The sequence below is a fragment of the Phocoena sinus genome, chromosome 5 (genome assembly GCF_008692025.1).
Source record: "Phocoena sinus isolate mPhoSin1 chromosome 5, mPhoSin1.pri, whole genome shotgun sequence".
Classification (NCBI taxonomy): domain Eukaryota; kingdom Metazoa; phylum Chordata; class Mammalia; order Artiodactyla; family Phocoenidae; genus Phocoena; species Phocoena sinus.
The window spans coordinates 18,989,108-19,003,982 of NC_045767.1; the positions used below are offsets into that span (position 1 = coordinate 18,989,108).

At 41.7% G+C, this 14,875-nt stretch overlaps 1 protein-coding gene across 2 annotated transcripts in view; it reads right to left on the reverse strand.

Annotated features, from left to right (window-relative positions):
* Positions 1 to 14,875, reverse strand: part of BBS12 (Bardet-Biedl syndrome 12) — a 53,476-nt gene that overhangs the window by 32,251 nt on the left and 6,350 nt on the right. Inside the window, exon 3 of one of the 2 annotated variants that reach the window (XM_032633328.1) lies at positions 12,237 to 14,352. In XM_032633328.1, coding sequence (XP_032489219.1) covers positions 12,237 to 14,336 — 2,100 coding nt within the window. In that variant the 5' untranslated portion in view covers positions 14,337 to 14,352. Of the gene's footprint in view, positions 1 to 8,005; positions 14,353 to 14,875 lie in introns of those variants that run through there. The other variant, XM_032633329.1, reaches the window with a different exon arrangement.

Below are 14,875 nucleotides of genomic sequence, written 5' to 3' on the forward strand. Positions count from 1 at the left end.
AAGATACCACAAAAAAAGAAAATTACAGGCCAGTAACACTGGTGAACATAGATGCAAAAATCCTCAACAAAATACTAGCAAACAGAATCCAACAACACATTAAAAGGATCATACACCATGATCAAGTGGGATTTATCCCAGGGATGCAAGGATTCTTCAATACACGCAAATCAATCAGTGTGGTACATCATATTAACAAATTGAAGAAGAAAAACCAGAGGATCATTTCAGTTGATGCAGAAAAAACTCTTGATAGAATTCAACATTCATTTATGATAAAAACTCTCCAGAAAGTGGACACAGAGGGAAACTACCTCAACTTAATAAAGGCCATATATGACAAACCCACAGCTAACATCATACCCAGTGGTTAAAAGCTGAAGGCATTTCCTCTAAGATCAATAACAAGACAAGGATGTCCACTCTCACCACTTTTATTCAACATAGTTTTGGAAGTCCTAGCCATGGCAATCAGAGAAGAAAAGGATTTAAAAGGGATTCAAATTGGAGAAGAAGTATAATCGTCACTGTTTGCAGATGACATGATACTATACACAGAGAATACTAAAGATGCTACCAGAAAACTACTAGAGCTCATTGGTGAATTTGGTAAAGTTGCAGGATACAAAATTTATACAGAGAAATCTGTTGCATTCCTATACACTAAAAATGAAAGATCAGAAAGGAAAATTAAGGAAACAGTGCTTTACGATCATATCAAAAAGAATAAAATACCTAGCAATAAACCTGCCTAAGGAGACAAAAGACCTGGACTCTGCAAACTATAAGACACTGATGAAAGAAATCAAAGATGACACAAACACATGGAAAGATATACCATGTTCTTGATTGGAAGAATCAATATTGTCAAAATGACTATACTACCCAAAGCAATCTACAGATTCGGTGCAATCCCTATCAAATTACCAATGGCATTTTTTACAGAACTAGAACACATTTTTTTAAAATTTGTATGGAAGCACAAAAGGTCCTGAATAGCCAAAGCAATCTTGAGAAAGAAAAATGGAGCTGAAGGAATCAGGCTCCCTGACCTCAGACTATACTACAAAGCTACAGTAATCAAAACAGTATGGTACTGGCACAAAAACAGAAATATAGATCAATGGAACAGGATAAAAAGCCCAGAAATAAACCCATGCACCTATGGTCAATTAATCTATGACAAAGGAGGCAAGAGTATAAAATAGAGAAAAGACAGTCTCTTCAATAAGTGGTGTTGTGAAAACTAGACAGCTACGTGTAAAAGAATGAAATTAGAACATTCTCTAACACCATACACAAAAATAAACTCAAAATGGATTAAAGACCTAAATATAAAACCAGATACTATAAAACTCCTACAGGAAAACATAGGCAGGACACTCTTTAACATAAAATGCAGCAATATCTTTTTGGATCCAACTCCTAGAGTAATGGAAATAAAAACAAAGATAAACAAATGGAATCTAATTAAACTTAAAAGGTTTTGCACGACAAAGGGAACCATGAACAAGATGAAAAGACAGCCTACAGAATGGGAGAAAATATTTAGAAACGATGCAACTGACAAGGGATTAATCTCCAAAGTATGCAAACAGTTCATACAGCTCAATATCAACAAACAAACAAACAATAAAACAACCCAATCAAAAAAGATCTAAACAGACATTTCTCCAAAGAAGACATACAGAAGGCCAAAAGGCACATGAAAAAAATGCTCAACATCACTAATTATTAGAGCAATGCAAATCAAAACTACAATGAGGTATCACCTCACACCAGTCAGAATGGCCATCACCAAAAAGTATACAAATAATAAACGCTGGAGAGGGTGTGGAGAAAAGGGAACCCTCTTGCACTGTTGGTGGGAATGTAAATTGATACAGCCACTAGGGAGAACAGTATGGTGGCTCCTTAAAAAATTAAAAATAGAGCTACCATATGATCCTGCAATCCCACTCCTTGTCATATATCTGGAGAAAAGCATAATTTGAAAAGATACATGCACCCCAATGTTCACTGCAGCACTATTTACAATAGACAAGACATGGAAGCAACCTAATGTCCATCAACAGAAGAATGGATAAAGAAGATGTTTTATACACACACACACACACACACACACACACACACACACACACACACACACAATGGAATACTACTCAGCCATAAAAAAGAATGAAATAATGCCATTTGCAGCAACATGGATGGATGTAGAGATTATCATACTAAGTGAAGTAAGTCAGACAGTAAAGACAAATATCATATGATATCACTTATATGTGGAATCTAAACAAATGATACAAATGAACTTATTTACAAAACAGAAACAGACTCACAGACATAGAAAACAAACTTGTGGTTACCAAAGGGGGAAGGGGGGGGATAAATTATGAATTTGTAACATATACACACTACTATATATAAAATAGATGAACAAGGACCTACTATATAGCACGGGGAACTATACTCAATATTTTGTAATAACCTATAAAAGACTCTGAATCACTTTTCCATACACCTGAAACTAACACGTTTTAAATCACCTATACTTCAATAAAAAATAATTAAAAAAAAAAAAAAAACCAAGAAAACCCTAAAGGGGCCACAGAGTGATGCTTCCAGAGGGCAAGTCCAAAATATAATTGAGTAAAAAAGTGCAGTGTCTAATTATTTTATCTTAACATTTGAATAAAGGGTTTGACGACAGAAGTGAGCAAAGAGCTCACCTTCCTGGTTAGTGGTGGGTTCCCACCATTGTTCCTGAAGAGAGGGTATCTGGCTAGTGCTGTATCAGAGGAGACTCTTGCCTTGGATTCTAGCCTCAACAAGCGATCTTCCTAGCTTCCCAGAGATTTTCACACACAGGAGAAAAAAATTCTTGGCTCAGTTCATATGAGTATTCTGTTTTTTCTAGTAGTAACGTTATAAATATAAATATGAAATTAGCATCTCAGTTTCCACAATTGTCTGTGAGTTTGGTTAGTAAGTTGATTACACTGATGATGAATACCTCCTGTTAGCCTGACAGTTTGTGGGTCTGTGAACCTATGATCATGGAAACCCTGCCGTTGGGTGACTGCAAGGCACGGCCACCCTGAGAGGCCCTGGACTCCTTTGATCCACCATTGCTCTCCCCTCACTAAATAGAGACTTTCAGAGTAGACCAATGGTATGAACTAGGGAGCTAAGAACTGCCCCTAAACTTAAATGAGTGATTAAAGGCTTTGAAAGTTTCCAGAGGGTGGCTCTAATGTTAGATTGGTCCCTGCTTTACATAGAAAAGTCATCCTTTGTAAAGTTTGGCCATTTAAATCATCATCTTAAAAGAAAAATGGTACAATGCAGATCTCTGATATGGAAATTTAGAAGAATTTGTGAAAGAGGAGATTGCTCTACTGGGTTCCTGGGAATGAAATTTATATCCTGTACTGTGCTTTCTGTGGAGTCTATTGGCTCCTGTATTACTTGTACAGTTGGCCCTTGAACAACATGGGTTTGAACTGTGCAAGTCCACTTACACACAAATTTTTTTTTTCGATAAATATATACTACACTAGTACATGACCTGAGGTTGGCTGAATCCTCAGATGTGGAACCTTGGATACAGAGGGCTGATTGCAGACTTATAGTCGGATTTCTGACTGTGACGGTTGGGGATCAGTGCCCCTAACACCCATGTAGCTCCAGAGTCAACTGTAATTTAGTCCAATTCCTTTCTGAGCTGTGTCAGTTGTCATTTCATAACCTGTTGTTAGCCATCTAATTTCTGAGATCGTCATTCCTACTTAGTGCTGTTTTTTCAAAAACTTCAAACTAAATGATTTCTTTGAACTCAGAAATATTACTTTTCATCTGCTTTGTAGCTACATTTTTTTTTTTCTGGTGAGCTCTCATTGTCTGTTCAAATGTTATTTAATCCATTTTAATCTTTTGCCTTGTACTGAGGTCATTTGAGGTTAAATGGCATTTCTTTTTTCCCCCATGTTCAAATGACATGGATTTTTGTGAATCCCATCTCAGGAGGAGATTCTTGTGGAGGAGATGGGGATGGGCTGGGGCCAGTTACCCAGTTTCATGGCTCATCGTCTCTCTTCTGTTACAAGTGAAGGACTGAAAATATAGCCTTTCTCTGTAGTCCTTCTCTGAGTGTCAAAGCTAAGTCTGGTTGGAAAGATTTTCTACCTCCAGCTCTGTGTTTCCAAGAGGTCTATGGACCTTGCCTTCAAGGTTACATTTATCTTCAGAGCTCTTATTCCTCCAAGTTTGCTGGCCACCCATCCTAATACAAAATGACATTGTTTCACCATTCCCAATGTAGCTCTTCTCTCTCCCTTATTCCAAGTGTTCCTGCCCTGCTTTATTTTACTTGCTTCCAACCTTTTTTTCCCCTCAGAGTGTGACTCAGTTCTCCTGGAAGGAAGTATTGAAACCGAGTTCCCCTAAAACCGAGTTCCCTTACTGAGTTTATGATTAGTCTCTCTATCCAAAACTTTATTCCCATCCTTGTCCCCTCTGATCTCAATCCTGTGCTAACTGAACTAATCAACCAGAGTCAGATGACTAAGACTGCTGCTGTTGATAACATCATTAATGTACTAAAATTGCTGTTGTTAACATCATTAATGTACCAAAATCGCTATTACAGATGCCATCATTAATGTACAAACTCAGGTTGTTTCTACAGGGTAAGACGAGTTAACAGACCCCCCAAGCCATGGACCACTTGGCCAGAGAATTGTAAACCAGAGACATCCTGACTCCCAAAACTATAATTAAGAAATGTCACAAGATGATAATTAATCCCAATCTCTGTGTTCTTCCCCTCTTAAAACTCCTAACTCAAAGACTAAGTTGGAGTGGATCTGGGGCTTGCCTCCCACTGCCTTGCTTGGTGCCCTGCAATACATCCTTACTTCACTGAAAATTCTGGCTGCCAGAGTCTGGCTTTCTGTACTGAGTGCACACGAGCCCTTTGCTTGGTTACAGCATGCGCTGGATATTTCTGATATTCTTCAGAGCTTAGATCACCACAGCACTAGTCAATTCTCCTACATCTGCTATGTAAAAAAATAATAATAGTAATACAGAAACCTCAATTAAATAGAGCTGGGAGACCAGAACGGGAGCTCTCATGCCCTGGGACAATAGCAGAGCCCAACAGGAAGAAGACAAACTCATCTTCTTTGCTGGCAAGGACACAGCCAATGAAAAGCCATGGACTCTGTTTTGCTGAAACCCTTCCAACTTCCTTTTCCTCCCTATGAAAGTGTTCTCCTGCCCTGGTCACGTGGGGAACTTGCATGTGGCTCTCCACGGTTGCAGACCCTGAATTGCAGTTCTCTGCTGATCCTGAATAAACCCATCTTTGCAGGAGAAATATCTGGTAGTCTGTTAATTTCAGGCAACAACATAGACACATAGAGTTGGGGTTATTTTGTTTGTTGTTGTTTTGCACTCACCCAGAATGTGATGCCCGTGGGTTAGTTCTCAAACCTGCTTACACTTTTTTTTCCATTCATATTTCCTTTCCTTTTGGAAGTACTTGTTAGCAATTTTGGGGACTGTAGCTCACAGTGACCTGTCAGTAACCCCTTCACTCTTGCTGCTTCCCAATTCCCTTCTGCTGATCTTGCAACTCTCCAGCCTCTGGGTGGGCAGGCACACTTGCCTATAATCTGGAATACGTTTCCTACAATTCCATTGCTGGAATTTTTTTAAAGATTGTTTTTTGAAGAACTAATTAACTCCTGGTCCAGGAGGCGTTATTTACCTTTGGGAAAATGGGCTATAATGTAGAGGTAAGTTAACTGCAAACCTCTTTGTAGTCTGTAATATTCAAGAGGCAGGTTGGTCTCACAAAGATATCAACACTGCACTGGTCTTTTAAGAAATGTCTATACCTGCTTATAGATAGGGTTTCTTGAAAACCCCACTTACTTAGATGAATCAAGTTTTTTCAAGGGACTGTCCTCAGTTTGCAAGGACAGAAAAATCCCTCGAGTAATTAAAATTTAAAGGTATTTCTTATAAGAATTAGAAAAACAGCTGATAAACCACATGAGAGTACAAAGCTTTTTTAAAATCTGGGAACAAAACAAACTTACAAAATCTATATTAGAGTGAGACTTCTAGTTTCAAAGGAAAGTATTTATTACAAGATCTACTCAGTACTTAATAGTATGAATACATGCAAATACGAACTTCATTAAAAAAAACTATATTCAATGAGCTGAACATCAATGTGAATATTAGTGGCACTCATAATCTTCGTACTATTTTAACAAAAACTACGTGTTAATAGTATACAGAGGGAGAATAAAAGTATCGCTATCTACTCAAGTAAAATAATATCCTTTATTTTTAAAAACAGTTCAATACTCAACATTGTTATTATTCTAACTGTGAACAAAGACGGTATGTATAATTGGAATGATTATCTGTGCAAAGTTCTCACATTATAAGACAAGCACCAAACCAAAAATGATATTCTTTTACCCAAGCATGAACATAATCAAATTACATTCTCTGATACATTTAAAGTAGCTCTGTAAATAAACCAGGCATTCTCTTTTCTTTTGTTGTTACCTTACAGAAAAAAAAAAGCTTCATATCACAATTAATGCTTAGAAATATATACTTTTTTTTTTTTTTTTAGCGGTACACGGGCCTCTCACTGTTGTGGCCTCTCCCATTGCGGAGCACAGGCTCTGGACGCGCAGGCTCAGCAGCCATGGCTCATGGGCCCAGCCGCTCCGCGGCATGTGGGATCTTCCTGGACCGAGGCACGAACCCGTGTCCCCTGCATCGGCAGATGGACTCTCAACCACTGTGCCACCAGGGAAGCCCAGAAATATAGACTTTGGAGCCAGATAAAACCTTAGTTCAAATTCCAGCTCTACTACCTATTACTTGGGCAAGTTTCTTAACCTCATTAAGCTAATTTCCTCAACCATAAAATGCAGAAAATAGATGTTGCAAAGATTGAGACTACATATGAGTTATGGGCTGAATTGTGTTCCTCCGCCAATTCATACCCTGAGGTCCTAAACCCCAGTACCTCAAAATGTGACTGTATTTGGAGATAGGGTCCTGAAAGAGGTACTTAAGTTAAAATGTGGTCACTAGGGTAGGCCTTAACCCAATATGACTGGTGTCCTTACAAGATGAGGAAATTTGGACAAAGATAGGTACAGAGGGAAGATATTATGAAGACACGGGGAAAAGACAGCCATCTACAAGTCAAGGAGAGAGGCCACAGAAGAAACCAGCCCTGCCCACACCTTGATCTCAGACTTCTAGCCTCCAGAATTGTGAAAAAATAAATTTCTGTTGTTTAAGCCACCTAGTATGTGGTACTTTGTTGAGGTGACCCTAGCAAACTAATGCAATACATAAAGAATTTAGAATGGTGCCTGGAACATGATAGGTAATGAGTAACTTAATTAATACGATTATTTTCTCAGAGCTCTTCTAATATTCATTTCCAAAAACTACACACATAAATTCAGGCCTTATAATGTTCAATTTATGGCTAAGTAGCAAAAGAGACTTCGTTGGGACAGGCAGTCTGCCATGGGCTCGAAGCATCCCTGCATGTCCTTGCTGGGTATTGAGTCCTCTTTTTCCAGGCCACTTCTCAAGTCTGTGTTTGCAGTGAGCAACCTTGAATGATGATGTAATATCTTTCTCCAGACTAAGAATAGGCTTACTTGTGCTTACTATAAAAGTAGTGAAGGGCTTCCCTGGTGGCGCAGTGGTTGAGAGTCCGCCTGCCGATGCAGGGGACACGGGTTCGTGCCCCGGTCTGGGAGGATCCCACATGCCGCGGAGCGGCTGGGCCCGTGAGCCATGGCCGCTGAGCCTGCGCGTCCGGAGCCTGTCCTCCGCAACGGGAGAGGCCACAACAGTGAGAGGCCCGCGTAACGCATAAAAAAAAAAAAAAAAAAAAAAAAGTAGTGAATCGGGGGGCTTCCCTGGTGGCGCAGTGGTTGAGAATCTGCCTGCCAATGCAGGGGACACGGGTTCGAGCCCTGGTCTGGCAGGATCCCACATGCCGCGGAGCAACTAGCCCCGTGAGCCACAACTACTGAGCCTGCGCGTCTGGAGCCTGTGCACCGCAACGAGAGGCCGGGATAGTGAAAGGCACGTGCACCGCGATGAAGAGTGGCCCCCGCTTGCCACAACTAGAGAAAGCCCACGCACAGAAAAGAAGACACAACACAGCAAAAATAAATTAAAAAAAAGAAAAAGTTGTGAATCGCCTGAGCTCAGTGTTCCTCTACTGTAACACAAACTACCATGTGTGCTGACATTCATCATGGGCTCCTTATGTCACCCCTGAGGGACTTGAGAGCGCAGGGGACCAACATAAATTAACATGAAGCTCTGGTTACTTTTATAAAGTCCTTTGTCTCTGACCCAGGAGTCTCGAGTCTTCTGCCAGTGTTGCATGAAATTTTAATAGGCCAACTTGTTAGCTTGTAAACAGAGCAAAATCCCAGACCCTGCATAGTTCTTGCCAGTTTTAACTTGAGAGAACCACGGTTCTCTGGAAAAGATGAGCCCCAGTGGGTGGGGTTAAGAGATATGATTCCATGGGTTCCATAGTGAATGCTTTCACTCAAGTAGTGGGTAAGGGGGAGGGGATTATGGGCTGCCTACTGTCTACCTGTTAATGAACATTTGGAGACTAAGTATGAGAGAGAGGTCATACAACCAAATGGTGTCTTGGTTGTTGCCCACTCATGCTGGGTGGGAGAAGGAAGAATGTGAACACGACAACAAGGCAGCGTGCCCCATGGCACAACCTGAGAAGAAACCGGCTGCAGCCACCAAGTCAAGGGGTCCCCAGAGCTGAAAGAAATGCTGTCAGCAAGGAAGAAATACAACGTTTTTATGTGGGATCTTAGTTCCTCGACCAGGGGTCAAACCCGCACCCCTTGCGCTTGGGAGCATGGAGTCTTAACCACTGGACCACCGGTGGCTGAGGAAATACAACTCTGAGTAGACCAAAAATACAAGCTTGTTGAGCACAAGTTGGGCAGCTGATCAAAACCAAAAGTAAACACAAAGTGTTGCTTCCTGGCATGGAGCCGTTCTCTCCCTCTACACTTAATACCTCCGGCACCCTCCACCCTGAAGTCATTTGTTGTACGGAAAAAGCCAAGTGTAACGGGGGAACTCTGGGGAAGAAAGTGACTCAAACTTTTATAGCTCTGTTAGATACAGGTGCCCAAGGGACCATGCTGCCCAGTCCCTGAGGGACGTGGCTACTGGGCACAGGGTGGCCCAAGGTACCCAGGACTGCAGGGCACTGGGGAGATGCAGTGGTCAGCGGAGGACAGAGAAAAAGATCCCTGGAGCCTGGGTGCTCTCCAGACACTAGGAAGGGCACAGGGAGAAGCTGGCACCAACACTGAAATGCAGAGTCAAAAAAACAACCCCAAAAACAAAACCTCCCTGCCTGCCGCCCTCACCCTCTGCTCCTTCCTGAGCTACCCGTCAGGGAGATAACACCAACTCTTGGCAACTGTTAAAGCCCCTAATGTGAAAGTGTTAAACTTCTTGGTCCATGTTTCCATAGGGGGAAAAAGTGACTAAAGGTAACTGACAGGATTGGAGCAAATCTTGCAGTAAAGGAAAAAAGTGACCCTGTGGGTGGGTCCCAACGGCCCAATTCAATGTACTATTATCATGAAAATACATAACTGGCATCGAGGTGTTATGTGCTTGAACTTAAATGCTCATTAAGTGCCAGAGGAGATTCTCTCACGCGGGGTATTGCTACAAGTAGAGAAATGAGACAAGCTTCCGGCCAGCCACCACCATGCCCTGACCCATCCTAACCCATCCACAGGGTGGGACTGAGTGTGTGCCTCTGTGCTCTGATGCCTCCGATGTTCACTATACAGGTGATACACAGACGTTCTGTGGTTGACAGGTTAGAAGCCTGTCTCAATGGCCCTGACTGTGGTGTTATCTACCTCTACCAGTAGGAGTGACCGATAAACCGGAACAAAATTCAGAACACTGGTTGCCAAGGAAAGTTCCTTGATACCATTTGGAGAGATTCACAGCACTCATCCCTCTGGGAGTCAAACAAGCAAACGCTTTATCTCCTTGACCACCACAAGCCACCACCACAAAGGAGGCTCAACTCCTTGTTAAGCCTCTTATTTGGTACAGGAGGCAGGACACGATGCCATCAATGGCAGCTCTCAGTTAAGAACACTTACAAACACAGGAACCAGGACAACCTTGTTTCAATCTGACTTCTCTTAATGCCTGAGTGGCCTTGGATTTTGCCATGCATGGCAATTGAGGCTGAAACTACTGGGTAACACTACCTTTGTGACTTAAGCAAATTTATATACTGGTGATTCAATTCAGGTTTAACAAGAAATCCTGATATACAGTGACCTGGGCCTATTGCGGTTATGTGCTTGTACGTGGGGAAAATGGGCCACAAAGATCTCCACTAGTGATGGGAGTTGACTTTTGGCCCATCTATTGCCTCCTGTTATTTTTGGCAATGACACCAAAGACAGGTAAGACAGTCAAAGTTCCCTTGCGTGGTTCATAATGGATAACAAATTGGTCTTAGGCTACATTCTGGCTAATAAGAAGGCCTACTGGCCCTCCCTTGGAACTTAAATTTGACTACATTCAAGGCCCTTGGGAACATGAGTGAGGTCAGTACTGCAGCCTGGCTTCACCCTGCTGCTCGGGGTCTGTTTTAGTAGCCTTGATTTAGTTGGTAGGTGAGACCAACTGAATAGATTTGGTACTGACTAAGCAACCTGTTTGCCAGATTAATCAGAGTAGCCGACAGAGTGGCATACTCACATGAAAATTCAAGTCTGGCCAAGAACGTATCAGGTTGAAGAGTGAATTTCTGGAGAAGGCTACCCACTATGGCTCTGAGTGATACTGCAGACTTTCTCAGGACGCCAGGCCTATCTTTACCCAGCCCATGTCTCAGGCTTGTGTTTACACTGAGCAGCCTTGAGGCATGAGGGAACAACTGCCCTTGGACAAAGAAAGGGATTGTTTCTGCTTACTGTAAAAGCAGTGGCTACCCCAAGTGCTCCTCTTCCGTAACACAACACACTGCGTGTGTGGGCTGCCATCAGTGGCCCTCTGTGTTGCTTTCGTGGGACGTAGAGAACTGGGGAACTGATGCAAAGCAACCTGAAGCTCTGGCTACTGCTTTTCCTGTGAATAATAAAAGCCCTTTGCCTCTGATCCAAGCATCTTGTGTATTCTGTAGCATCCCATGAAACAGCAACAGGCTAACCTGTTAAATTATAAGTAGGGTGAACGGCAATCCCACTACTGGGCATATACCCTGAGAAAACCATAATTCCAAAAGAGTCATAAACCACAATGTTCACTGCAGCTCTATTTACTGTAGCCAGGACATGGAAGCAACCTAAGTGTCCATCGACGGATGAATGGATAAAGAAGATGTGGCACATACATACAATGGAATATTACTCAGCCATAAAAAGAAACGAAATTGAGTTATTTGTAGTGAGGTGCATGGACCTGGAGTCTGTCATACAGAGTGAAGTAAGTCAGAAAAACAAATACAGTATGCTATCACATATATATGGAATCTAGAAAAAAAAAAAGTTGTAACGAACCTGGGGCAGGACAGGAATAAAGACACAAAGGTAGAGAACGGACTTGAGGACATGGGGAGGGGGAAGGGTAAGCTGGGACAAAGTGAGAGAGGAGCATTGACATATACACTACCAAATGTAAAATAGCTAGCTAGTGGGAAACAGCCGCATAGCACAGGGAGATCAGCCCGGTGCTTTGTGAACACTTAAAGGGATGGGATAAAGAGGGTGGGAGGGAGATGCAAGTGGGAGGGGATATGGGGATATATGTATACGTATAACTGATTCACTTTCTTATACAGCAGAAACTAACACAACAATGTAAAGCAATTATACTCCAATAAAATGTTAAAAAAAGAGACATGTCCAGCTACAGAATAAAAATATAGAAACAGAGAACAAAATTGTAAGTAGGGTGAAATCTCCGACTCTGTACAGTTATTGACACACATCAATTATTTTCTCTTGGTAAAAGCTGGCATTTTAGAAACTGTAACTTGGCTACTAGAAAATTTATTATTAGCGTGACATATTACCAAAGATTATTTTCCAAAGACTTAGCCAATAACACTACAAAAATAAAAAGCCCTCTGATTCCTGTGAATTTACCTGCGTTTGTTCAAGTCCAGTGATAATTTCACTGTCTGTCTGAAGAACTAACAGTACTAAATCCAAAGCTCGGCGCCATGCCTCAATCTTTGGTGTAACAATGTCATAAACTCTTGGAATCTGTTCCAGTTTATCTGAAATGTCTGAATTTAAAATCCCACTATTTAGTTTACTATATTCATTCAAGACGTAAGATGAAGGAGAGCCAGAGTCTGTAGCATTTTGTAGATGATGTTGAATGAATGTGCCGGCTTCAAATTCTGATGAGTAACTGGCGGTGTTATACAGGAGAGTTGAAAGGTATCTGCGCCATCCATTTGCCAGGAGTTTAAGCACAGTCGGTCTGTATTGTGTCACAGATGAGGCCAGCCAAGAGGAAGTATTATGAAGCCATCCTGAACAGCCTTGGTTTCCTTTATTCACAGACTGCTCCGCAAGAATCTGAAGATGGCTAAGACACAAAAATTCAACTGCGCCACCCCCAAGGAAGACCTTTTGCTCTTTTAGAGCCTGATACAGACGATAGGCACACGTCCAGAAGGTATCTTCTTTGGTTTGCACCTGGGCAGTGACTGGACTAGTCAGCACTACTGTAACCAAATTAATTCCTTCTGTTTTTAACATGATTGCCATTCTGTTAATCTCATCTGCAGCATCAAAGGGAATGCTTCTCCAGATGGTCACACGGACCCCACTGCCCACGCAGTTCTCGTTCACTTGTGTAATGTAGGTCACCTGCACTGCTCCTGAAGCCTCTGCAAAAGCCTGCATTACATGGCCATTCACTGATCCAATTACCAACCTCTTGCTGCCTGTGCATTTTTCAATTAAGCGTTCAGACACATTTCCTTGTGCCAGGACAAGGTTCACATTGAACTTGGTTAATACCTGTAACACATGATCTGTCCACAGTTCTTCTGAGCCGTCTCGTTGAACCTTCAAGCTTTCTGATACTGTTTTAATACTTGCAGACTTATTAAATCCCAGGTGGCGATAATTCTCTGTGAGATCGCCTTCAACAAGAACAACCCGAATAGGCTGATTCTGCAATTCCTTGATCAGAGCAGTACTAGATATTGATACAACAGTGATATATCCTGGACAGACACAAGAAAAAGTTTCAGGGAAGCCCGGTAAGCAGCAAGTGAAGATTCTTGAAATGTCAAAAAGAAATGGCACCGTACAGCTGCCTTGTTGCACACCTGCGTTCTGATATTGTAGCCGTACTGCTTCGTCTACTAACTTCATACTGCTGAGACCTCCGTGACTCAAACCCACCTCCAACTCCACCAAATCATCACATCTGTAAGTCCTGGGAGTAGCTGCACTAAGTTGTTCTAGAACTCCATCTGGTTTGCTTATCCACTGATTATTACCTGTCCTACTAAAATGTCTACTGTGGGTTAGTACTGACTTTCTGCAGCGGGTGTCTGCAAGCAGACTGTTTTTCAGAGTTTGAGGAGTTTGTGATGTGTTTTCATCTGCTTCAACCTTATCCTGAGACCTAAAGAGTTGAGGTGATTTAACAGGTCTCCCAGAAAGACTGTAAATGGCCAATGACTGAGAGGCAACATCTTTGAGATCATGCTCATTCTGTATCAAACCAGTACCCGAAGGGATTTGGAGAAAAGGGTATACGCCGACACTAAATGTTTCAGGTCCAGAAAATGTCTTTGTGTTAACCATACGGTCAAATACATTGTGGATAGGTACTTGAAGGGAAACTACCTCTTCAATGCATGAATTCAAGCCTTCTGACATTACAGACACTATTAATGAAATGGGGACACCCAAATGAAGACATTCTTCAGCAGCACTGCTCCATGCACCAACAAGAAACAAAAGAGTACTGGTTCCAGTTCTGTAAGTGTTATTTTGTGCTTGAACTGCTTCTCTGAGAAGTTGTCCCACTGCACTGGTTAAATCCAAACTTTCAAGAAGCCTTACTGTTGAACTGATTAACACACTTTCATGACACTCTTCATCTATAATAAATTTGGATGATTTTACTGGGCCTAGGAAAGTTCTTCCTGTTTCTGCAAACGATGAAAGCTGTTGAAGTCCCACGTGCCTTCTTTTGTTTATGACCCTGCAAGCCATCACCACGAATCATCATCTGCAAATAAAATTAAAACTTGGAACTTTATTCAGTGCAATTCATGGTTATAAAAGAAAAGTAAGATACAGTCCCTGCCTTCGAGGAGTTTCTGATATATGTAGTTTCCATTAAATATGGTCAGTGCAATGATACAGCATTAAAATTTGAAAAAATAATTAGGAAGTTGAAGGAGGTAGTAGTAAATACACATATATGTGACAAAAACGCAGTGTACTTGGGTAATACAAGTAATTTAGTTTCACGGGAATATAAAGCAAGTAGTGGGGAATAGTAGGACATGAAGCGTTAGAAGAGGAAAGGGGCTGGATCGTGAAGGGCAGTATGCGCCACGTCAAACCTGACCCTACTTATAACGGGAAACATGAAAGTGCTTTAAGCGGGGGAGAAGAAGAAACAGCTTGATGTAGTGTCTGAAAGCATGTACTCTGAATCTAGAAGTCTGGGCCTGAACTTGTCTCCACTGCTTACTAACTGTGTAGCCTTCAGCAAGTTTCTTAACTTCTTTACCCTGTTTTCACGT